Source organism: Lemur catta, chromosome 2, assembly GCF_020740605.2.
Source record: "Lemur catta isolate mLemCat1 chromosome 2, mLemCat1.pri, whole genome shotgun sequence".
In the NCBI taxonomy this organism is placed as follows: Eukaryota; Metazoa; Chordata; class Mammalia; order Primates; family Lemuridae; genus Lemur; species Lemur catta.
The window spans coordinates 50,508,929-50,531,994 of record NC_059129.1 but is presented as its reverse complement, the minus strand read 5'-3'; the positions used below and the strand labels follow the sequence as shown (position 1 = coordinate 50,531,994).

General features: G+C 53.6%; 1 protein-coding gene across 6 annotated transcripts in view; it reads right to left on the bottom strand.

Moving 5' to 3' along the window:
• Positions 1 to 23,066, bottom strand: part of FOXP4 (forkhead box P4) — a 49,983-nt gene that overhangs the window by 25,568 nt on the left and 1,349 nt on the right. For 5 of the 6 annotated variants that reach the window (XM_045541887.1, XM_045541890.1, XM_045541889.1 and 2 more), the window contains exon 2: positions 6,511 to 6,730. In XM_045541887.1, the coding sequence (XP_045397843.1) occupies positions 6,511 to 6,714 (204 nt within the window). In that variant the 5' untranslated portion in view covers positions 6,715 to 6,730. Of the gene's footprint in view, positions 1 to 6,510; positions 6,731 to 16,257; positions 16,302 to 23,066 lie in introns of those variants that run through there. The other variant, XM_045541888.1, reaches the window with a different exon arrangement.

Genomic DNA, 23,066 nt, shown 5'->3' with positions numbered 1-23,066 from the left:
GAGCATTTGCTTTAATGGGGCTCACATTCTAAGGGGCTGAGAAAGACCCAAACAAAGAGACAAGCAAACTCTGGACAGCGGTAAGCGTTACGCAGAGGACAGCGGGCTGGCTTTGGGGCGTGTGGCCAGGGAAGGTGGCTCTGATGAGACACTTAACATCGGAAGGAGGCAACTCTTCCAAGCAGAGTGTTCAAGGTGAAGGAGAGAAATAGAAGGTGCAAGGGCCCTGAGGTGGGAAGGGCTTGGTGCATGATGGGTTAAAAAGGCCAGTGTGGCCAAGCAGAGGTGAAGTCCCAGAGATGTGCAGGGGCCAGACCATATAGGGACAATGATTTTTTTATTTCATTCACACTTCAAGAAAAATTGCTGGACGATTTTGAGTAGGAAGTCATAAAATCTTTGAGGGTAGATATCTAATCCACTGCTAGTAAACAGCAGGTGCCTAATAAGTACTCATTGATTGGAAACAAATAGGAAACACCTCTTCATTCACCCCTCTGAATGCAACTGCTCAGGGCCCCGAGGTGGCGGGAAGGGGAACAAGAAGAAGGGGTCAGACATCAGTGGCCCTGGCCACTGAGAGAACTGACCTGGGAGGGGAAGGTTCTTGACCAGCCAGGTTTTGTCCTCCAGCAAAGAGACATAAAAATGAAACTACACAGAGAAGCGGGACAAGGAGGATGGGGAGAGGAGACCATAAAAGCCCCGAAGTGATTCCACACCTTTTTCCCTTAAAAAAAAAAAAAAAAAGCTTTTTGGAAAAGGCTGTAAATTTTTTTTTACACCAACCTCGTAAAAATGACATCGGAGCATTCTCAAATTAGAACCATTAAAATGAAAACCAGCAACACACAGACACAGACAGGCCCACGCGGGTGGAAGGCTCACATCCCGGGCACACAGTCCTGGTTTCGGGACCCCGTCCCCACCAAGTGGCTTGAAAAATGACTCCTAGCGGGGAGAACTAGACTCGGGCCTCAGCGAGGTAGGACTTGAGGAGGGAACCCGCATACAGAAAAGGCAACTGCGGTCCTTCAAAGAGCTCCTTCATTCTCTCCCTTCCCGGAGCCACGGCTCTCAAACCCAGGCGCAGAGGCCAGCCTTGGCCGGCTTCCTGCCACCGTGCAGCCCAGGCCTGCTCAGCTCCTCTAGGCCAAAGCCATCCCTGCGGGGCTGCCCCAGGTGCCTGGGCGGAAAGGTCTGGCCTTCAGTAAGGAGCTGACATCACGGCAGTGGCTGAGGGGACTGCCGCGGTTCCTGCCATAGCTCTCCTCACTCCTGGTGGTGCCTGGAGGTGGCTCGAGACACTCATCCTGTGTCCTGTCCACCCGCCACGCTGTACTTGTCGAGCTCTCCAGAAGTGAGTCTATTCCGGGGGGCTGAGTTCTGAGCCGCTTCACTCTAGCCACTTCTGCAGGGGACTAGAGTGGGGCAAATGGGGCCTGTGATTCTCTTCCCGAGGACGCCTACAGGGGCTTCTCAGAATAAGGAGAAACACACCTCACCCATCGAGGGCTCCGGGCCAAGTTCTGCTCCGTCCTTCACTCTGCGAAGAAGGAACATGCACCTACCTTCCCCAAATGCTCCTCTCTGTCCCCAAAATCCTAATCAACAGGGACAAGAACTATGCCATAAAAAGGGGGTGAGGGAGGGGAAAAAGAGGGATCTCAGAAATCCTTATAAGGAGGGAAGCCAGGAGGCTCTCCTGCTGGTAGAGTGGGCTGGCTCCTTCCTAGTCCCAAGAAAGCTGGGCTCTGGAGGTCGCTCCCCCAGGCCCTGGCCCCTTTCCTCTACCCTCATAGTACAACTCTGTCTTAGGGGAAATTTTCGATACACAAAACAGGGTGGCCTTTGGCTTACAGTGACCCAGGAGGCAGACGAGAAGGGATATGGTTACGGCCCTCTCCCCGGCCCTGCCTCCTCTCCCTGCGTCCAGGCCAAGGAGGGAAGAGCAGTCTCTAAGCCTCTCCTCTGGGGAGCACAGGCCCCAAGTCTCCGTCTCCTGCCACCGCCCCCCACCCCGGCATCTCCAGGGGAGGGGCTCATTCTCCAGGAGGAAAAGGCGAATCCAGAAGGTGTGGGCCCTGACACCAACTGCACACTCTGGGGCATGGCAGTAGAAGTCCTGTAGACTGAAGAAAACTGTTGACAGTGTGGCGGGGGGGGGGGTCAGGGGGGGCCCGGGAAGACAGGGGCTAATTCACCCCTGAATCCTCCCCTTGCCCCCCACTGTCCCTCTAAGTAGCTTGGGCAGAGGAGGGCCAGATGGGGGAGGAAAGGGAAAGAAAAGTCTCTTCCATTCTTCTTCTCCCCTCCCCCAAGTTCCTGACACCCCCCCATCTCTTTGAAGGGGGGTGAGTTAAAAGCCAACTAATGTGCAGAGCCCCCCAACCCTTTTGAATCTCCTCACAGGATGTGAACGGGGTGGGATTTGCCCCCGTTGCCACGGCAACTACGGTGGGAGTTCCCAGACGCTAGGCAACCCTCCTGTGACCCTCGCTGACCTGTCACCCCTGCAACCCGTGGACAATGGGAGTGCGCGCACCAGAGGCCCAGGACGCCTTTCAGCGCAGCCTCGGCAGCTCTGCCCGCCCCGCCCCACCCACTCGGCCCTCCTGGCCCCAAGTCCAGCTCTTTCTGGCCAGTGGGTCCAGACCAGTCCCCAAGACCTCCCCTCCCAAAATCTGGGGCACACTTCTCCCAGGCCTCACTGCCCCCCATCACAGAGCCCAAAGGGTGTGTGTGCAGTCCTGGGGGAAAGCCCCCCACACTGGGAACATTTTCATACAGTGAAGTCTGATTAGGATAAAACACAAGAGCAGCCTTCAAAAAGAGCCATCATATAGGGCAGAAATGTAGGAGTGGGGACTGTGACAGAAGCACTTGCCTTAGGGATGGAGGGGGACTGATGGGCAGTGGGTCATCTACAATCTAGAGTATTCTTTAGCAGTGGCTGGGCAGCACGAGCTGGGCAGCACCAGGCCTGGTGCAAAAGAAGGCTCAAGGCGTCTTTGCTGAATGACTGAACACCCCAAGGCCTCGCACCCTCCCCAGGGCAGATTCTCCACGAGGGTGGGGACTGCAGATGTGGTGAAAGCGCCCAGGACAGAGAGGGGGCGGCATGGCTCCATCACCCACCAAGGAGGGGGCTGGGAAGAGGGAGCTGGGAACAGGGGCCTTGATGCTGACGTGGGGCCGCCAGCCAAAGACCCTCTTTCCAGTCAGACCTGGCCTGGCAGCCATACCAGGTCTCCCCCCAGCCTCTGTTTAAACAAGCTCCCAGCCTGCTCGTTGCGTGGAAACGGGCTCCTGGTCTTGTTCCAAAGTGACGTGGCCGCCCTCTTCAGCACTGTTTGTTTCGGCCTAAAGTCCTGTCACAGACCTGACTTCTGACTCGCCCTGTTTATCTCTCTCCTCTGTCAACTCATTACTCCCAAAGGCAAGGATTGCATTTCCAGGGCTTATTTACCCAGAGCAGAGGGACAGGGACTGAGAGATGGACAAAGGGAAAGGGGCTTGGAGACCAAGGAGGGCACAAGGACGGGACATGCACGGTCCACAGACCCTCTCCCAACTCCCTTCCCATGGCTACTCAGGGCCAGTGGGCAGTGTTGCTTTTTCATCACTTTAAGGTCATCCACAGACATTTATTTAGCACCTACTATGTTCAAGGCCTTGCTCTCTCCCTTATCCCTTTCCCACAAGAACTTCCTAAGTGGCGTAAGGGCAAAAAGGAGGGTGTGCTGAGCCCTGAACTAGGGACTGTGGTTTTTCTGCAGCCTTTTTTTTTTTTTGGGAGACAGAGTCTTGCTCTGTCACCTGGGTAGAGGGCGTTGGCATCATCGTAGCTCACTGCAACCTTAAACTCCTGGGCTCAAGCGATCCTCCTGCCTCAGCCTTCTGAGTAGCTGCGACTAACAGGTGCATGCCATCATGCCCAGCTAATTTTTCTATTTTTTGTAGAGATGGGGTCTTGCTCTTGGTCAGGCCAGTCTCCAACTCCTGGCCTCAAGTGATCCTTCCTCCTAGGCCTCCCAGAGTGCTAGATTATAGGCTTGAGCCACCACACCCGGCCTCACTGCAGCCTTTTGTTGTGTTACCTTGACAAGTCAGAGCCTACTTCTGGCTGCCTCATCTGTGAAATGGGAATAGCAGCATTGACCTCCCAGGGATGGTGGGTGAGTTAATGACACAGCATACATGAAAGACCCCTAAAGCACCAAACAGACGAAAGGCATTTGTTTGTCCTCTAAGGACTTCCTGGTTGGAATTGAGAGGGAGGAGGAACCCAAGGGGCCAGGCTCTCTTTCCCATACTTGTTTACCCCACAAGTAGGAACATTTGTTGTTGGGTACCAGAAAATGTCACCCTTGAAGCCCCCCACAAAACCTCACTCATATATTGGGGGTAGAGGGATGGCCCACAGACGGTTTCATTTTAATTGAAAATTTTTAATTTTAATTTTGCAAGGTTCTTCTCATCGTTTGGAGCCAACAAAACCTTTTTTAAAGTCTCAAATATGTTCCTTGGCCCTGGGCACTACGCCCATAGTGAGCCCAAATGGATAAAACAGCCCTCTGCCTGCCTCCAAATCCCCACCCCAGTTTATTTGTGAAACAGATATAGGATTTTCCAGGACTTTGGGATACTCCCCAAAACAAACAGGAATAACTGGAACGTGGAATATGGATGGGAAAACACGGCTCATGTGCAATGCAGAACCAAGAAACCTGATCAGTACAGACAGTTCTGTCTCTCCCCACCCCAAACATCTCCCCAGTTATCCAGAGATCTGTGTTCACTCTTCAAGTAATTTTTTAAAAGAAACTTTCTACTTTTGGTACTCCCCCGCCTCTGCCACAGTCTAAATTTTTCATAGTTCCGTCTGCACAGAAGCACATGAGGGGAAGAGCTGGCCATACAAAATGGGTGGCCTTGGGGACTTCTGGAGGGGGTGTATTTTGTTGTTATTTTGATAAAGGGTAGGATTTTGCCCTTCGACCTTCTGTCTCCAGCAGAGGGCACAGACTCTGCGGGTCGCTTCCCCGGAGAACCTGCTTGGGAAGGCTTGGGAGATGGCAGCAAACTCCCAGAGACCATCTCCCTGGGGGAAGGGGCCAGGCCCTTCCTGCTCTAGTCTCCACTGTCAGCAAGAGGAAGTGATTTTAAAGTCCCCAGTTCTGTTCACATCCACATCCACAAGTCAGTGTGTAGAGGGTCGCACATCCAAACTGCATCTGATCCTATCACTTTAGGCACCAAGGAGGCCAGAGCTTATAGATGCCCCTGACTTGGCCAAGGTCACACCGCTGATAAGGGGCTGACTGGGACTCAGATCAGCTTTCTTCAATTCCTGCTTAATTCTCACTGGCCAGCTTGGCGCAGGGGTGTGTGGCTTCTGATGGTGCTGCTTCCAGTCTGACCTCTGGCTCCAGGAGTGTGGTGGGAAAGGGCCCTTAGGGGTTATGGAGTGGGGGTGGGGGTGAGGAAGGGGCCCCAGGGTGAACCTGGGAGATGGCAGTGCCTTGGAGGGGAGCAGGAGGGCACAGCAGGTACAGACATCTGTGCACACGAGGCAGGGGTGGGGTACTGGGCAAGGATGTACACGCAGGACCCTGCTTTTCCATGTTCCCAGCAGAGCCCCCGAGGGCCAGCGCCCCCAGCAGTGATTCCAGAAGCAGAGTCAAATTAGAGAGAAAATCCCAAAGCCAGGGCTGGCTGGGCCGGTTCTCCTGAACTTGTCAAGCATGATTCTCCCTTCTCCCCTGGGTGGGGCCGGGACCTGGGGCCCCTGCTCTGTCATCACCTAACCAGGCTCCCTACCCTGGTGCCTCTAGATCCTCAGAGAGGCTGGCCTTGAACTCCCGAATGCTGCACTTCAGGGTGGGGATGACACGGGTGGGAGAGGGTAGGGGGACACAGCCAGGAGTTCTAGTCTGAGCCCTAAGAGTGGAGGCCTGCCTTTGCCTACCTCCCTTGGCCTTCTCCCAATTGCTTCGGCCCCTAGTGCATGGAAGTTTAATCTCTTCACAGCTTGGATCTGGCGCCCAGGCAGACGTGGAGGTGGGAATGTTTTACAATACAAATGAAGTGAAGACACCCTGTGTGTACGGCACCCTCTCAACCCTCTTAATTTAGCCAGTTTCCTAGCCAGTGTGCAGGCGGAGAGCAGAGGTGCCCACCCACTCATTCAACACGCAGACTCTCAAGCCTGCTGCCCAGGCATCTGTCTCTTCTTATGGCATTTCTGGGACCGTCCCAAGCTCCGTGATCTCAGCCCACCCCCACTCTGGTTCCAATTCTCTCTCTTGAAAACGCTGCATTACCCCAGGCTCAAAGTGGCTACCAGAATGCGAGGGTGCAGAGGGAGTGCTTGGAGGCTGGGCAGTCTTAAGAACGTTAAAGCGAGGCTGCCTGGCAGGGAGCAGCGGCGTGGCAGGATGGAGTGGGATGAGGCCTGGCGTCCCCTTGTCCCCTCCCCGGACGCCCAGGAGGGGCGCCAGCTCCTACCTGTTGCTGCTGGAAGTGCAGCAGCTCCGCAGGGCTCATCTCACCGTTGCTGTCTGCACCAGTGGCTACATCCCTGCCCGTGCAGCCTGCGGCCGTGCCTGCCGCCCCACCGCTGCCGCCATCAGCTTGCCCGGAGAGGCTGCCCACGCCATTCTGACCAGACGGAGCCGACCTGATTGTCTCCGAGGCGGACTCCACCATCATGTCGCTCTAGCGGGACCTGGAGGAGGAGGAAAGACATGGGGGAGGAGCCAAGGCTTGAGGCTGGACGGGCAGCAACCAAAGCCCCCCAACATTACGATGATCACCGGACACCTGACTTCCCTCACCCCCACCCCATCCCCAGTCTTGGGGCATCTCCCCCTATCACTGGACACCCAACTTCCCTCACCCCCATCTGCAGTCCTGCAGCATCTCCTCCTCAACTTTCCACAGGCTGTTCTCGGGGACCCCTCATGGGGTGTGCCCCTCCCAACATCACCCCTCCCCTAGGCCTGGGTAAGCAGCAGCTCCAGACTGAAGCCGAAGCCTCCCACGCCTCCTCCCCCACGTTTCCTCGACTTCCAGGAGCCCTGGGCTGGGATGGGGACGGGATGAAGCCCTAGCACTGCCCATCAGGGTCCTAAACCTGTTCTGGACTCTGCCTTCTGGCCAGGATGCTAAGGGAAGAGAGAAGGAGGGATCAGCTGGTGGGGGAGGAGAGGGGGAGGTCCTGTGCCAATGAGGCAAAGGCAGAAGAGTTATTCACCAGGGACCCACCATATTGCCGCCCCTCCCCTCCACCTGTAATGGGTTTTGTGTTTGTTCCCCAGGGCAGGGCCTCCTTCCCCAGGCCACAAAAGGCCCTAATCAATGTTTGTTCTACAGTTTAAATGGCGGTCACTGGCCCAGCACCTCCTGGGAGCCAGACACTCAGCTGGGCAGGAGGCGTCCAGTGAAGGACGCCCCGGTCCCACTTTCCATCTTCTGTTTTAAAGCCCTCCACCCAGTCAGTGCCTGGCCAAACGCAGACCTTCAATACCGTCTACTCCCTCTCTACAGGCACCATGAGTCCTCCCGCACAAGCACTGCGGGAGACAGCTGTCACGCCCGTCTTACAGATGGAAAAACTGAGGGTCCAGAGAGTTGGGTTACTTACCCAAGGCAGAGAGTCAGGGTCTGAATCCCCCCACCCTGGAAATACCTCTCAAGGGCAATAGAGAGGAGGGGGAGGTGGCCCGAGCTGCTGCACACAGCTCACGGAGGTTCTGTGATGGCGATGGGGGTACTTTATACAAAGTTGTCCTCAAATTCTCAGGAGGTCCCCAACTGCCCCCAGAGCTACAGTCACTGGAAAGGAACATAGATTTCTGTCAAACAAGCTATGGCTGGAATCCACCACTGACTTCTGACACACCTTAAAGTCCCTAAACCTCAGTTTCCTTGTCTGTGGCAGTAAAATATTCCTCTGTGTCCACAGAGGAGGGGTTCCAGGACTCCCTTGGAAACCATAATCCAAGGATGCTCAAGCCTCAAAATTGGTCCTGCAGAACCCGTGGACACAGAAATTGGCCCCTGTACCTGTGGGTTCTGCATCCCCAAAAATACTATACCGTACCTTTAGTCTGCGGTTGGTTGAATCAATGGATGTGGAACCCGAGGATATGGAGGGCCGACTATATTTAATCCCAGCCTCTTGGGTCCTTCGAGGAGTAAATAGAAAGCACGTACAAGGCACCTGGCAGAGCAAGCCCCCAGTACTGACCAGCTCCTTCTCCACCTACCCTAATTGTAAGGGTGAAGCCCCTGAAGCTCAGAGAGGCCAAGGACTTGGCCCAGAGGTCAGAGGTCACCAAGGGGTAAGGGCCACAAGAGCATCCAGCAAGGCCCAGGGAAGCCAACCAGTGTTCCCTCCTCCCTGTTTGATCCCCTTTGGCCAAGGCAGACCCTACAACCACATGGCCGCCCTGACCCAACTGGTGGACGAGGGCCTAGCAAGTAGCAGACTGGAGACCTGCAGGAAGAGACTGGATTGTTATTTCCCCAGTTCTTTCCCCAATGCAGCGGCTCCAAAAGCATCTCCCTCGGAATCTCAAATTCTCTTCTTTCATTCCCCAAGAGCTCTTTTCCCTCACTCTACTGGGCCATGTGCTCAGCTTTTATTCCTGCTGGGACAGAGAGAGGAGGAGTGTGAGGGCATGAGGTGGAGGATAAAGAGCTGCTAAGGGTCCATGGGGAGCACATCACTGCTCCTGGGGACTGGGATATTCCTGTCCCAGTGAGTCTGTGTGGCCTCCTGGGTGCCCGTGTTTGTGAGTTTCCCTGTGCGTTCCCAAGGGCTTGCTCTGCCCCCGCTCCCTGAGCTGCCTCTCCACTCCTGGGTTCTGAGAGGAGCAGGGCCTGGGTGCATGCAGGATGGGAGTGATGGTTCGGAAGAGATTGAGCACTCGGTCTCAGGGCTTAATGGCCGTGTCTGCCTGAGGGCGCGTGGCTGCAAAATGATGAATGGGGTGGGCATCAAGGCCGAGTAGCCCCTCCCCTGAAACCACCCACCCAGTAGCCAACAGAAGCACCTTCCCCCACTCAGGGCAGGCGGGCCTGGGTCTCAGCTACATGAGGGGTGTGCGGAGACAGCAGGCCTGCTCTGCTCTCCCTCTCCCCCAACCCTGACCCTGTTGGGGGCAGAGAGCAGCTGCCTGCCCTGATTCCAAGTCTAGCTCCTCTGAGATCTGAGAACTCCTGGGCCCCAGGGGACAAAGACCAGAGCCTCTGGGCTGTATGCACTCACAGGAGAAAGGAAAGAGAATCTGGCAGTTACTTCCTGGGGGTAAGGGAGAGTGCCTCCCTTCCAATACACAGGAATATCATAAAGTTGTAGATCAGACAGCAAGTTTGGAAAAAGAAAAAAGGAAGGAGGAGGATGCAGACAGAGGTGTCCCTTTCTTTTCTGTCTTTTTAATTTTGGAGGGGGGGGTGTACAAAGCGATACCCAGTGAACAACATAATTGCTGCAATGTGGTGTGTAATAATAGCTATTCAAGGGCCGATCATTCATATTAAACAGGGTGAAGCAAGCCTCTCATTTGCATGCTTGAGATTATATGCATTTGAAAAGTCATTTCCGCAGGGTGTATGAATGGCATTAATTCCCATGTGGCATACTCTGCCCTCTCCCCGGCCTTTGCTGATGACATACACCCATACACCTCCTTCCACACTCCTACCCACCCACCAACACACCCCCAAACCTGCAGGACAGGCACTCCCAAGCCCTCTCCAAGTTCTCATCTCTGCCCTGGGACACTCGCCCTCCAAGGATGAGCATACCAGCAGCCTCACACCTCCTGCTCACCTTTCCATAAGGTGTTGCAACTGCACTGGGGTGTTCCCCACACTGTGGGTGAGCAGGCTCTGGGTGCCTGGGGCCCAGCTGGCTAGGGACAGGACAGGGTGGGGTGCTGGGGGCAGGCCTTGATATCAGTGCTCTGTAAATACAAAGGTGTAGGAGAACAAGCCAGTGTCCATGAGAGCCTGAACCCTGGTTAGGACAGAAGGCAGGGGCCTGAGCTCCACCACAAACTAGCTGTGAATCCTTTGCCTTCCTCCTTCTCTGAGCCTCAATTTCCCCATCATGGGGAGGTGGTCTTGAGGGTCTCTTCTGAATAGGAGCTCCAGGAGTAAAACTCCCTAGTCCAGCAAGTGGACAGAAAGCCATAGTATTTCAGTGGCTGTTAGGAGCCACTGAAGGTCCATTAGCATCACAACTGTGGTCCCTTTCCCAAACAGCTCCACCCAGTGTAGACCTGAGGTGCCTGCTGGTACTGAGGGTGCATCCTGCAAGACCCCCTCCTCCCTTCACTCCCTTCCTTCCCCTCCTCTCCCAATCCATGCTGTTCACGGCACCTAGTTCCTCAGCAAGGGGCAGCTGAACACCTGCATTAGTGAAGGGCAGAAGCTCTGAGAATTAGACCACCTGGTTTCAAGGCCCAGCTGCGTGACCTTGGTCAAGACACTGCCCCACATCCAAGCCACTGGGCTGCTCTTTTCTCTCCATACAAGGAGAGGGAGGATCAGAGGTCTTTCTAGGGTTCTCTAAAGCTGGGCTTCTCATTCCCCACCCCAGACTTCCCAGACCCCTCTCCTACTACATGTTGGGGTGCACTGAAGGCCGAATTATTTTGGGTGGTCCAGGATTTCTGTCTGGGGCTTGGTCCTGCACTTGGGCAGGTCCTAATCTCCCATTCCCCTGGGTTCCCCATGAGGAGACAAAAGTGTTGGCCAGGCCCCAGGCTCTAGGGAGAAAGCCAGGTCAGAGCAGAGGCCGCCTCTTCTGCTCTGGGGGAGCCAGGGGGCGCTGGGGTCTCTCAACTCCCCTGAGGCTCTGGGCTCTTAGAAGACCCTGGGCGCCTGCGCTCGAGGGACGCCCTTGGAACTCGCTTGGTCCGCCTGGTCCGCTCCCAGGCCGGAAGTGATGAGTTCCACCGACCTTGGGGCCACAGGTTGGGGGGCAACCCAAGGGCTGGGGTGCTTTTGGGGGAGGGGGAGACCGGGCGCCCCACACGCGGAGAAACCTTTTGTGCCTTTTCGCGGGCCCATATGGCGTAGCGAGTATTAATTACCGTAGGTTTTTAATTAACAATCGCTTAATCTCAGCCGTAACATTTGCCACGACACCCTGCGCCTCGCCGCGAACCCGCGCCGCCCGCCCTGCCAACTCATCAATTAATTTTTATTGACGTTTTCTTCCCCAAACAGGCACAATACCAGGGTTTTCCAATTAACACCTCCGCGATCTCTAATTAGTGCAATTAACAGACTGATGGATGCCCGGAGTTTACCCGCGAGGGAGGGAGGAAGGGAGGGGGCGAGGCAGCCCCCAGCGCGCTCCCGGGGCGCGCGTCCCGCCGGACACGCTCGTGCACGCGCGCAGCGGGGGTGGGGATGTGCCCCAGCTCTTCAGGGAGCTCAGGGGCGGTGCGTGACCACAGGTAACCTGCACCCAGAGCAATGGTGGCGGTTGGAGTTCAAAGACGACATCGTTTCCAGCTCTCTGGAAACGAGTAGACGGCAGAACGTGGCGAGACCAAGAGCCTGGCTCTGGAAGTTGGAAAACTGATGTCTAGCCCCAGCTCTATCACCAACTTCCGGAGGTGACTTGGGCCAAGTTAATTACCCCCCATTTCTCCTCTGTATAATGGGGAGAACTGGACTAGATGTAGCTATCTATTTTATAATCTTTGATTCCAAGAAAGATTAGGAAGCAGATTGCAATAAAGATAAAATTTCTTAAAATACAATATCATGGAGAAGGAGGAACAAAACCTTAAGTCAGGGGATTGAAAACTTGAGTGCATCAGAATCACCTTGGAGAGCTTGTTAGAACACAGATTTTGGGTCCTAACCCCAAAGTTTCTAATTCAATAGTCTGGGGGGTGCCCAGGAATTTGCATTTCTAAAAAGTTCCCAGGTGATGCTGAAGCAATAGGGTCCAATGATTAACACTGAGGTTAGTCATGAGCTTCCTGGTGGCCAAAACTAGATGATCCATCTCCAAGGGACATTCACTCATTCAATGTGTATTTAGGGCCCAATTAAGCTAGGCACTGGGGATCTATCTGCAGGAAACTGAAACACAGTCCCTACTGAACAAGCTACTACTGTAGTGTCCTAGATGTTTTGAAAGCTGTGTGTAAAGGACTCAGCAAGGGCAACTGGTAAGTAATAAGGCAGGTCCCATCCCCTTCCCTGTTTTCTAGGTAAATCTGGTATTTGTGTTTTTTAAACTTTAGCTACTAGTGGAGCTTTGACCATGAACAAAGTCATGCTTCTCTTTCCTCCAATGATTGGCCAGGAGTATATTTCACCAGCAGTGACCCTTCATCCATTCATTGGTTCAACAAATATTCAAGTACCTACAATGTGCAGCCCGTGTATGCAGACCTGGACAGAACAGGGCAGGCACAGGCCTTGCACTCTGAGCTCGTTCCCATGAAGGGAGGCAAATGATAAATAAGGACACAAATAAATAGATAAGCTCAAATAAGACAAATTCTACCCAGTGTGAGCACAGGGAGTAAATGGGGATCTAGTTTAAATGGAGAGGGCAGGGAAGGCCTTCTCTTTTGAGGAAATGGCATTTATGCTTAGAAATGAAGGATGAGCAGGCATTGGCTGGGTGAAGTGTACACCGAATGCAGGGGAAACAACATATGCAAAGACCCTTATTTTACACAGGAGAGGTTACCAGTTGCAGTCTTTTCCAGAACTAAAAGTCTTTGAGATGAATACATTTCTAGATTATATAAAAAGACACAGAATGTGAGGATTCTTTATATTTCTTTCTCTTTCTACTCCTTTCTTTCTAGCTATCCCGCTATCAGATCTTGTGGCAAGGGACATAAAGCAGTGGGCTTTTCAGAGCAATGAGCATTGGCCCTACAAGTAACTGAAGGCTGCTTCTCAGTCTACCAGCTCAGAGGCCCATCTTCCCCCATCCAGCTCTGGCCCCAGAGGCCCACTGGCTTCAGGCTCCAGGTGAGGGGAGGGCTCCAGGGCAGCAGCCACTTTGGGCCTCTTAGCCAGCCACTCATTTGCCATTCTACCTGCTAACTCTTCCCTGGTCTCTTGTTACCTTTGTGACATTGAGCAGTGAGGTCACTAGTCTAAGCCTTGGTTTCCTTATGTGTAATATGGGGCTAATGCCAATAAGCCTTCCCTCCAGCACTGCTGTTATCAAATGAAACACACTGCATGAAGACGACGTTCAGAGAAGGGTAGTTACTATAAGTACGGAGACTCAGAATGTCCTGCTACACCCAACTCTGAGTGGGCTATAGTTTAAAAATTGATCCCAAACCCTTCTCCCAGCCCTTGGTTCAGCACTTGAAGAAAACGAGGCAGGACCCAAGGATTATAATACTGCTACAGCTCCAAAATGGGTCCTGGAGCCAGAGCCGGGTGATGTGAGTCCCCCATCACCCTGGCTCTCTGATCAGGCCAGCAGTTTCTCTCCCCAAACACATAGGGCTCTGTGAGTTCCAGAGTAAGCTTAATCCCTCCCCAAACCCCTACCCTCCCTGTACATTGGGACTCCCCTTTTGTAGGTCAAAGGCTGGCACCCTGGGCTTCCCTCTATACCCCAACCTCTGCCTGGGACTTCCCCTAAATGACCTGTGACACTGTAGGAGCTACCTGCCCCAACTCTAGGGACCATTTGAGGCACCCGAGGGACTTTGTACAAGTGGCAGGACAAGGACATGCCTATCTAAAAGGTTGCAACAAAGCCTGTGATTTGGAAGGTGAGCCACCATCTTGTGTTGTCTGTTACAGGTTCTCTCCCAAGTTTTAAATAACTTCACTTCCTTATCCTAAAAGTAACAGACATCTTGGTAGAACATTTTGCAAGGAAAAAAAAAAGTCTAAGAAAAAAATAAAGAGTACTCATAATCCTACCACCTAGAGATCTTGCCTTTTGGGATATACACCCCTTCTTGTCAATCTACTTTCACTCTCTTTTGGCATATAAACATTTAAAAAGTGAAATTGGGGTCATAATCTGTACATAGTTTGAATTTTCCTTTCCCCCCTACTCACTACTTACTATCATAAGCATTTCCACGTGACATCAAATATTTTAAGCAACAGTTTTTAATGGTCACATAGTTGCTTGAATGGGCTGCATGTTCCAGAATTTATTCTGCCGATTCCCTGGAGTTAGACATCTAGGCTGCTAGCTATTTTTCACTATGACTCTGCAGTAAACACCTTTATGGGAACAGGATACTCTACATTTTTGACTATTTGCCTAGGATACATGTTTAGAAGGTAGAATTGCATATTTTCAAGCCTCCTGATATTTTTATTTCCTAATTGACATCCATAAAATTTGGAGCAATTCTGCCCTCCCTTCATCAAGGCAACCCTGTCTCTCAGAAGCCCACACCTTTTTAGCAATTTCCTCCCATTCTCCTCAGCCCCTTCTCCGGGAGACTCTCAGATCCCACACAAGGCATTTAAAACTCAACACTGCAGGCCCTGTGGAGTCTGGGTGAGTGCCCTGGGCTCACGGTGGGCGGGGGGAGGGGCGGGAGGAGGGGCTTTACCTGCAAATGACACTGAGCACAGTGGGCAGCAGCGTCTGGGCAAATGGAGGTGGATGAAACATAGCCTTTGCTTTTGGGGCGCTTACCATAGAGGAGAAAGAGAGACATGTGGGCAGGTAAACTTACCTTCTATACGTCAGAATCACCTGAGAGCTTTAAAAAACAAACCCACACCTGGGCCCCCTACTAGGTGGATTAAATTCAACTCTTGAGGGAGTGGGACCCAGGCATGGATATTTTAAAAAGCTTTTCCAAGTATTCTAAATTTCAAGTGCAGCCGAGGTTGAGAATCTCTGCCCTACACAACACACACACACCCCTTTACAAATGTTATGTTAGACACGGGGGACCACGGGTCCCCAGAGGGAGTGTGGTGCTCAGGAGAGGCTTTCTGTAGGAGGCAACTTCTGAGCTGAGTCGTAACGCAGAGAGAGGGGCCTTGGCACACAATCTGCAAATATATTTTATTCTTAATAGCAACCCTTCCACTCACACAGTCCCCGAAAGCCCTTTCCCATGCCCTGTCCCTCCCCTCTCCTCCACACAATCTTGTGCTCATTTTGACGGAGGAAGGAGGCACACTTCAAAGATGCCAAGTGACTTGACAAGGTCACCTGACTGCTGAGCACCTGAGCCACACTGAAACCAGGTGCCTCTTCTGATTCCCAAACCAGTACCCTTTCCCGCATCCCACCTCAGAGGTGGCAAGGCCCGGCGGTCACTCTGGAATCCAAACCTCTCCTGCTACCACCACTATTCTCAGGTTACCTTTTACTGGCTCCAGGCCCCAAAATGCTCCCACTAGGCCCTGGCAAGGTGGCCTCCCTCAACACCCCTTCCTACTGTGTGACCAAAAGGAAGAATTAACAATAAAGGGGGAAAAAAAGAAAGAGAACCAAAGATCCTACTCCATCTCATTAAGAAAGTAAACATAAGAGCCATCTAAGTGTCTAATTAAGCTTCTAATTAGTCCCTGCTTGTTACTAATGCAAATTAGATTACTCCGCTTAACTACAGCATGTCCACAACACCCTTGTTAATTGCGGCCTTTTGAAATTAAATTACTCCTTAATTAGCATATCAAAGCCATTGATTCGGAGCTGGGAAAGATGAGGGCAAGAGAAGCCGAATGCCAAGTTTGGTTAATCAGAGATGGCTAATTAAATAGTGACGTCTTACGTGGGGGGCCTGCTGGTTAGGGGGTAGGGGCAACTTGCCCAGGGCCTGGATGGCCATCTGGATGGAGCCTGGTTCTGGCAGTGCCTTTGGCACGAGGGGCTCCTGCAGGCAGAGGAGGGGCTCTAGTGGCCCTCCCTGGGCCCCTGGCTGTTCTGCCCAGCCTACCCGGACAGGCCTGGGCTCCACCCTTCATCTCCTCAGATGATTTCTAGGTGTGGCATTCACCAGGACCGTGGGCACCAATTCAGGGCCATCTGAAACATAGCCACATTCGAATATGCAAAGAGTAAACGTCCTTCCACATCCCTCTCTCTGTTCCACGTTCCACAGTGAGTTCCAGAAGGGTGGCGTCTACCTAGTTTTTCTCTAGTCCCCACTTGTGGTTCTGTTCTTGGAAGAAAGCCCCTCCTCTCCCAACAAAAAGTACACAAAAATAACAAGTTTGGGAGGCGGGTAAAAGGGTGATGACTTTCACAGAGGGGCTCACCCTGCAGGGGTGGGCTGGTTTCAGCTTGCAACAGGCTCCAGAAGACACAAGGCCTTATCATTCCCTCCATGCTAGAAAGGAGGGAAAAAGAGTCACCACCACCATCAGTTCTTACGCAGCTGTGTGGGAATTAGATTTGGGTCAGGGCATCCTTATAGATCTTCTCAGAGCTCTTGTTGTACAGACCCTGCAGAGTCTTCCAGACACCACTTCCCCCTAGATCTTCCCTGAAGAATGCTGGGAACAGGTAAAACTCCGAGTCAAAACTGCTAACCACAATGCTCCCGGGGCTAGGCCGTCACCCAGGAGGCCAGGTGAGAAGTGGAGGGAGGAAAGGAGGCGGCGGGTGGCCGGTACTCAGTCCAGTCCATCCTTACCACACAGAATCGCAGGCGCGGGGTCGACAGGGTATGGGTTTTCTTAAGAAGCAGAAGTGGGGATATAGATGTGAAATTCATTGTAATGAACTGTGTGGGGGTCAACAAAACTCAGCAGGAATGAAGTTAGTCAATTTGTGACCCAGCATTCCAGACAGGCAAGTTCCAGTTAACTGTGTGACTCTGGGCAAGTCATGTCACCTCTCTGGGCCTGGGTCCTTCACCTGTCAAAATGAGAGTAATAACTATCGCTACCTGGACAATCTCTCAGGGTGGGGGTGAGAATTAGAACAAGGAGGTATGTCAAACTGCAAAACACAGTCGGGGTCTGGTGACCACCTAGTCTACCTGCCACAGTCCCCCCCCACCCCACCCCACCCAGATTTTCCAGTGGGCATGTCTTACGAGAACCTTCTCCCCTCATCTTCTTCGCAGGGGGCCAAGCTAGGGTTTCCAAGTATCCTTGAAAATGCTGAGGCTTTGTACTTGACCTGGCGGTTGGAAACCTTGGAGGTACCACACACCTGTGCCCTCTGTCCTACATTTAATGGATCAGCCGGGGCAGGGGCAACAGCTTCTAAACAGAACAAGAACAAAATCCCGATGGCTGAGAGGTCCCTAGCGTGGTCCTTCTTCGCCAACCTCCTCCCCAACTAGGGGGGAGTCTACCCCAACCCTCCCTCCCCTAGGTGTCTTGGGTTTCTCACCAGCAGCTCCTGGAGCACTCTGGGGTCAGGGCCAAATTCCCAAAGGGGGAGATTTTGTTTATTCAAGGAGAGGAAGTCCCACTGCCCCCTACCTTAGAAAGGGTGAATTCCAGCCAGTACCCAGCCCATGGACATCCATCCAAGCCAAACTGGACAAAGAGGTCCGCAGTAGTGTTTTTATTTTAGAAAATAAGTGAAATTAAAAGCAAAGCAGAACGTGAAATGGGGGAGGGGCAGGCTCTCCTGGTGTGAGGGGGAGGGGGGGACGGCAGTGCACAAGGGCTAGGCTGCAGGCTGCCTCTCGGAGCTCTCTCCCCCAGTGAGATTCAATTAATTGATAACAAGAGGCATCAAATTAATTTCTGGAGGATGTGAGATTCTGATGAAGGGAAATCTCGTCGATGGGGATCAGACGGGAAGGGGCGGGCAGTGCCCCCTTTAATCAGGTTCCACTGTTTAATTGGGAAGGAGGAGACTTGCATGGGTTGCAGGATCTCCTGCCCCCAGGCTCCACAGTGCCCCTTTCAGGAAGGACCCTCGGGGACAGCAGGCTCCCCACACGGTCAGAAGGAAGAGAGTTTGCATTTGGGGCCTTCAGGTCTCTTCTCACCTGGCTGCCAGCTCATGGCTTCCAGATGTGGACGCCAGGAAAAAGAGACCACAGGCCCTGCTTCACCAACTTTACATTTAGGAAAACCAAGCCCCGGAGAGAAGGTGGGTCATACCTAAAGCCACAGAGCAACTTAGGAAGTTGACAGCCGTGCACTTATTGGGGCCTTTCATGATATACTTGTCTTGAGTCCAGACCCTGCTTAGGACTCAGACTCATGAAGTCATTCCTGAGTACAAGGGGTGTAGCACACAGCACGAGTGGCCCTCTCTGTGGCAAAAAAAAAAAGCCATGCTGCCCAAGCTGCCCCCTCTTCCAGCGTTCCCTGGATGCATACCCAGCTGCCGGTCCAAGCTGGCCCGACCTGCAGTCATTTTCTCAGCATCTGGTGAGGGGTGATGCTGCTCAGGTCTCAGACATCAAGAAGCTTCCAGCAACTCATGCATGCCCTTGGGAGCTCAGGGAAGTGGGGGGTGGGAAAGTACCCCAAAGTGTCCTCAGCCAGGGAGGGGAGACAGGTAGCCCTGGCTCTCTGGGGAAAGAAATCCCAGAGGCTACCTAAAGGAGGGATCTTCTCAGTGGACCAACTCTACCCTCAACATCGGAAGCACCTCCGGCTCCGATCCAGAGATGCGGCTGCCTCAAGATGCCTGGCATTTTGCTCCCCAAGTGCATGCAGCAGCTGCTTCTTGCTGGGTCTCCTGCAAATCCTGACTCTCCCCCAAATTCTCCCCAGCTCCATCATTTACCTCCAGGATGTGGATGTGCACCTGCATGGAGAACTCTGGAAGGAGAGGAGGAGGTACACTGCTACCCTCTTTTAGACCAACTTATTTAGGCCTGTCTGGGTCTCCTAGAAATGTAGAAACCATCTTCTAGAAATGTAAAGCCAGCCAGGGAATGGAATATTAGGGAGGGTGCTCGGGCCTGCCCCACTCAGGAAAGGAGAACAGAAGCCCCCTTACCCACCTACCTCCAGTTTCCCTTCACATGGATAGGCCCTCCCAAGGACTCTCTCTGGGCACCATAGGTGTCCTGTCTCACCTGGAGGAGTCAGGACCTGAGCCTGCCTCAGGTGGCCAGTACCCTTAGGAAAGATCAGTGCTCCAGCCCTTGCTCAATTTCTGATTTTCTAAGTTGCAAGTGAGCCCCTCTCATTTCACCTCTTCTCCCAGCCCCACGCCAAACCCAGTGGGCATTCCATGATGTTTGTAAAACAGATACAACTACTAAGTCCCTGGCTCCACTCCCCAGTCACCCTGCCTTTGAGTTGCCATCACTTTGCACCCTCCTTCCTGCCAGTCAGAATTCTTAGGAGCTTCCACCCCACCAGCCCTGCCTACTTGAACAAATGCCTGAGGGTCTCTATTCTACACAGTTCACTCTGTTCCTGGCTACGGAAAACCCACCATCTCGCCCCCGCCCATTTACATGGTTGCCCAGGTCAGGTGCCATTGGAATTAACTCAAGCGGGAAAGGAAACACCATTTACCTCTGTCTTGTATGGCCAACTGACCCCACCCACTCTCCCAGCTGCCTGGGAACTACCACGTTTTCATGTCTTTTTACTTGTGACCAAGCTGTCCCTTCTGCCTAGAACTATTTCATCCTCTCCACACAACCACTCACTCTCAGGGCCCAGATGTGGAGGCTCCAGCTGGGCACAGGAAGAGGCCTAGGGAGGTGGCCAGACCAGCTGGGACTCAGGGCACAGGCCATATGGCTACCACCCAGACTGGAATGAAGAAAGGTGCCAGGCTGTGCTGGAGGAAGAGCTGGGAAAAGACCTGGGGTCCTGGGACCCGGAATCAAAGCAAGGGAGGACAGGTGACACCACAGCAGCACTGACTCCACGGCTCAACACCCTGTGGCCCGGTTCATCTGTGTACCTTTTGTGCCAGGAACTCTCGCTTTCTAGCTCAAACAGGCGTGCCCTGAGTCCACGTTCTGCAAGGGCCCGGGTACAACATCTCACAAGACTACTGCATCCAAAGCCACAGGGTTCCGAGGAAAGAGTTCCCACTGTGATCCCGGCTTAGCGGAACCAGCAGCAGCGAAGGTGTGTATTTCCACGGAGTGTCCCAGAAGACAACACTGAAGACAGCCAACAACTTCAGGCTCAACCAGAGTTTCTTTTTGCTTCTTCCAGATGATCCATTCAGTGGTAGGTCCCAAACCAGTCTGAGACTTGCTGCCAAACGTGTTCCATAAGGATGTGTAGACTAGGGATGCCAAACCCTAGAAATCTCCTTTTTTGGAAAGAGGGGGGTACCAGTCATTTTTCCTCCTCTGAGTTCTGGGAAATTGTCTCTTCCATTTACGTTTGTCTCCATAAGCGCCTTAGGAGTGCCTAGGGGACGCTCCAGGGTTGTATGCAGGTGGGAAATGCCAGGTTCTGAGCCCTGAACCCTCACACTCCAGGAAAGGAAGATACAGCCTTCACCTGGAAGGAAGAGAGGGGCCTAGGCCGAGCTTGTGGAGGGGGCAGTGGCAGCTCCTCTCATCCCTGCCTTTCTCCCTTCCCCGCAGCACAGGCTCAATCCCTACTGGTTACACTGAGTCAGAAACTCCCCATCTTAGTCCCAGCTCTGCTACTAAGTAGCAGCGGAACCTCAGACAAGTCACTTCTTCTCTCTGGGCTTCATTTTTCCACCCTATAAAAATGAAGGTTAATACTCCAGTATTTCCAGTATTCAGCCAACATGTGGCCTGGCAGTGCCGGTAAGCTAAAAATAAAAGCCACCCCTGATCGGCAAGCACTACCACGCGCCAGGCACCGTGCTAGGTACTTCGCATCAGCTCTCTGCTGCGACTCCCAAACGGACTCTTTAAGGTGGGGATTATTGACCTACTTTACAATGGAAGAAAATTGAGGTTCGAAGAGCTTAATTAAGTTCCCCAGAGTCCATCCCTACTGCCAAGTTCCAAAGCCTTTTCCACTCTGACACACCACACGTTCTGCCCCGGAGAGGCCTGCATTCCTTGCTCTGGGTTCCAGAGTTCTGGGGCTGAGTCTGAGGAAACCATTTCAGCCAAAGGAGCCTCAGAGTCCTGTCAAAAATAGTACCTGTCCTGCCTTGGTCTGGGGAAGCTGGGAGGGCAGTAAGATCTCAAGGAAGGGAAACTGTGAGAAGCTTCTGGGATGGAAGAAATTATTATTTCACATAGTTCAGGCCATTAGGAAAGTAAAGACACTGTGCCTGCTTCGGATGGGAGTGGAGGGGCTTGCATGCAGGCTGGAAAGACAGGAAACCGCCAAGGCAGTGGGGCAGCACAAGGTTAAGATGTAGGAAAGGAGCGGGCAGCTCTCAGGCAAAGGCGGCTTCTTGGGGAGATGACCCGTCCCCTCCCTTGCACCTCAGATCTCTCCTCTGAAACAGACACCCTGTCTCCACCCTTCTCTCCCTGACCTGAAATCCTTCTCTGCTATACCAGCAACGACAGAGCCCAGCCGTCATCATACAGGTACCCCAGTACCCAGTCTGGGACCTGCCCAGACAGAGTAGGGGCTCAGCAAACATTTGGGGAATTACTGGATCAAAAGAAAGCTCCCCCCAAGGAAGAGGTGTATTCCCAGTGGGGGCCCAGCAGGATATGCGCATTCCTGGCAAGAAGGAACCTACCTGCCTACAGCCAGAAAGGAAGTTTTTGGCCAAAGGCAGAGGAAGGGGGATGGGGTGTCTAGGTGTGAGGAGGGTACCTACACAGAAAGGAACAGGGGCAGGCCCCTTTGTAAGTTGGGCCCAGCCTACCCTGCCCCAGGCATTCTCCAGCATTGGTGTCAGCCCCTTCCCTCCCCAGGGCTCAGGGGTTCCCCAACTCCATAACTTCTGGGAAGCCTGCCCAGGACTGGGAGAAGGATAGAAAACCCCGCCCAGGCACCCAGCACTTAGTGCCAGGAGAGAAGGTTCTTGTGTCCTCCCCCAACTTAGTGCCAAGGCTAAAGCCAGGGTAAAGGAGGGCCTGAGGGTCTAGGAGGAGAGATTCGGATCTCACCCTGGAGCCTAGGTGTGTGTGGGAGAGGGGGCACCCACAATGCCACCTCCTCCCCATGCCACCTTGCCCCGCAGACTAGAGTGTGAGCTACGCCAGATGGGGAACCCCCAACTCAAAGACTTTTGAAAGACTCAGATCTAGGGCACCCTGGGAGCCAGCAAGCTGTCCAGATGCACAGCCCAGCTCCAGTGCCCTCCCTCCAGCCACCAGGTAACAAAGAGCCCAGAACCCAGGACAAGACAAAGTTTCTCAAGTTAAAAAAAGCCTGCATACTTTCCCGCAGGGGTTTCCGGCAGAGGTTTTCGGAGGGAGGCCAGTAGCTACCCTTCAGGCAGCTTGGTCCAGCTAGGCCCGGCCTTCCGCCTCTGCACCTACCGGCTGGTTCACCCGGGGCCGGGGCCGGTTCAGTCGGGCCTCGCAAGAGGCCGTTCAGTCCCGGTTCTCCACGGAAAGCGCGCTTCTGGATTCGGCGGTGGGACGGGTGTAGACCTTCCCGCAGCTACAGGCCAGACAATCCCGCTGCTCCTTGTTTCTGAGTGGCAGAAGGGGCACTCGGGCCAACCCTAGCAACTGTCCCCTTAAGCTGTGCTCCCGCGACCCTCAATCCCAGACCTGACACAGTTCGGCCGGGACGAATTCAGGCGGGTGCGTTGAAACCGGAGTGAAGATGCTGAAGTGCAGGTAAAACCCGCATTGGCCAAAATGCTCCCGGGCTTTCTTGGGAACCGCCGATGTGGCAGCTTCACATTCGGATTTGCTCCTCCAGGTCCCCTACCCCTATCCCCAGCTCTGGGCACTACGGTCCACTGGCAGAGTCGCCGGGCGCCGGGGTGCCAGACACGCGGGGATCTCCGGATGCCTTAAAACTAGCCGCCGAGCGAGGAAACCAGCCAGGAGGAGGGTGGCGAGAGAGGCCAGGGTGAAAAGGGAGGAGCGGGGCGCTCTCCGGGCTCCGGGTTCCCGTATCCTTCTTCCCCCCAACCTAGAGAGTCGGGGTGGGTGGGAAGCGGGTGTGTTCACGAGGTCGCCCCAGTTGCGGGAGAGAGGGGATCCGCTTCTGTCGGGCCTCTGCCTCAGAATCCGCGTCCCGCGAAATCGCACGGTTCTTTACCCGGGCAG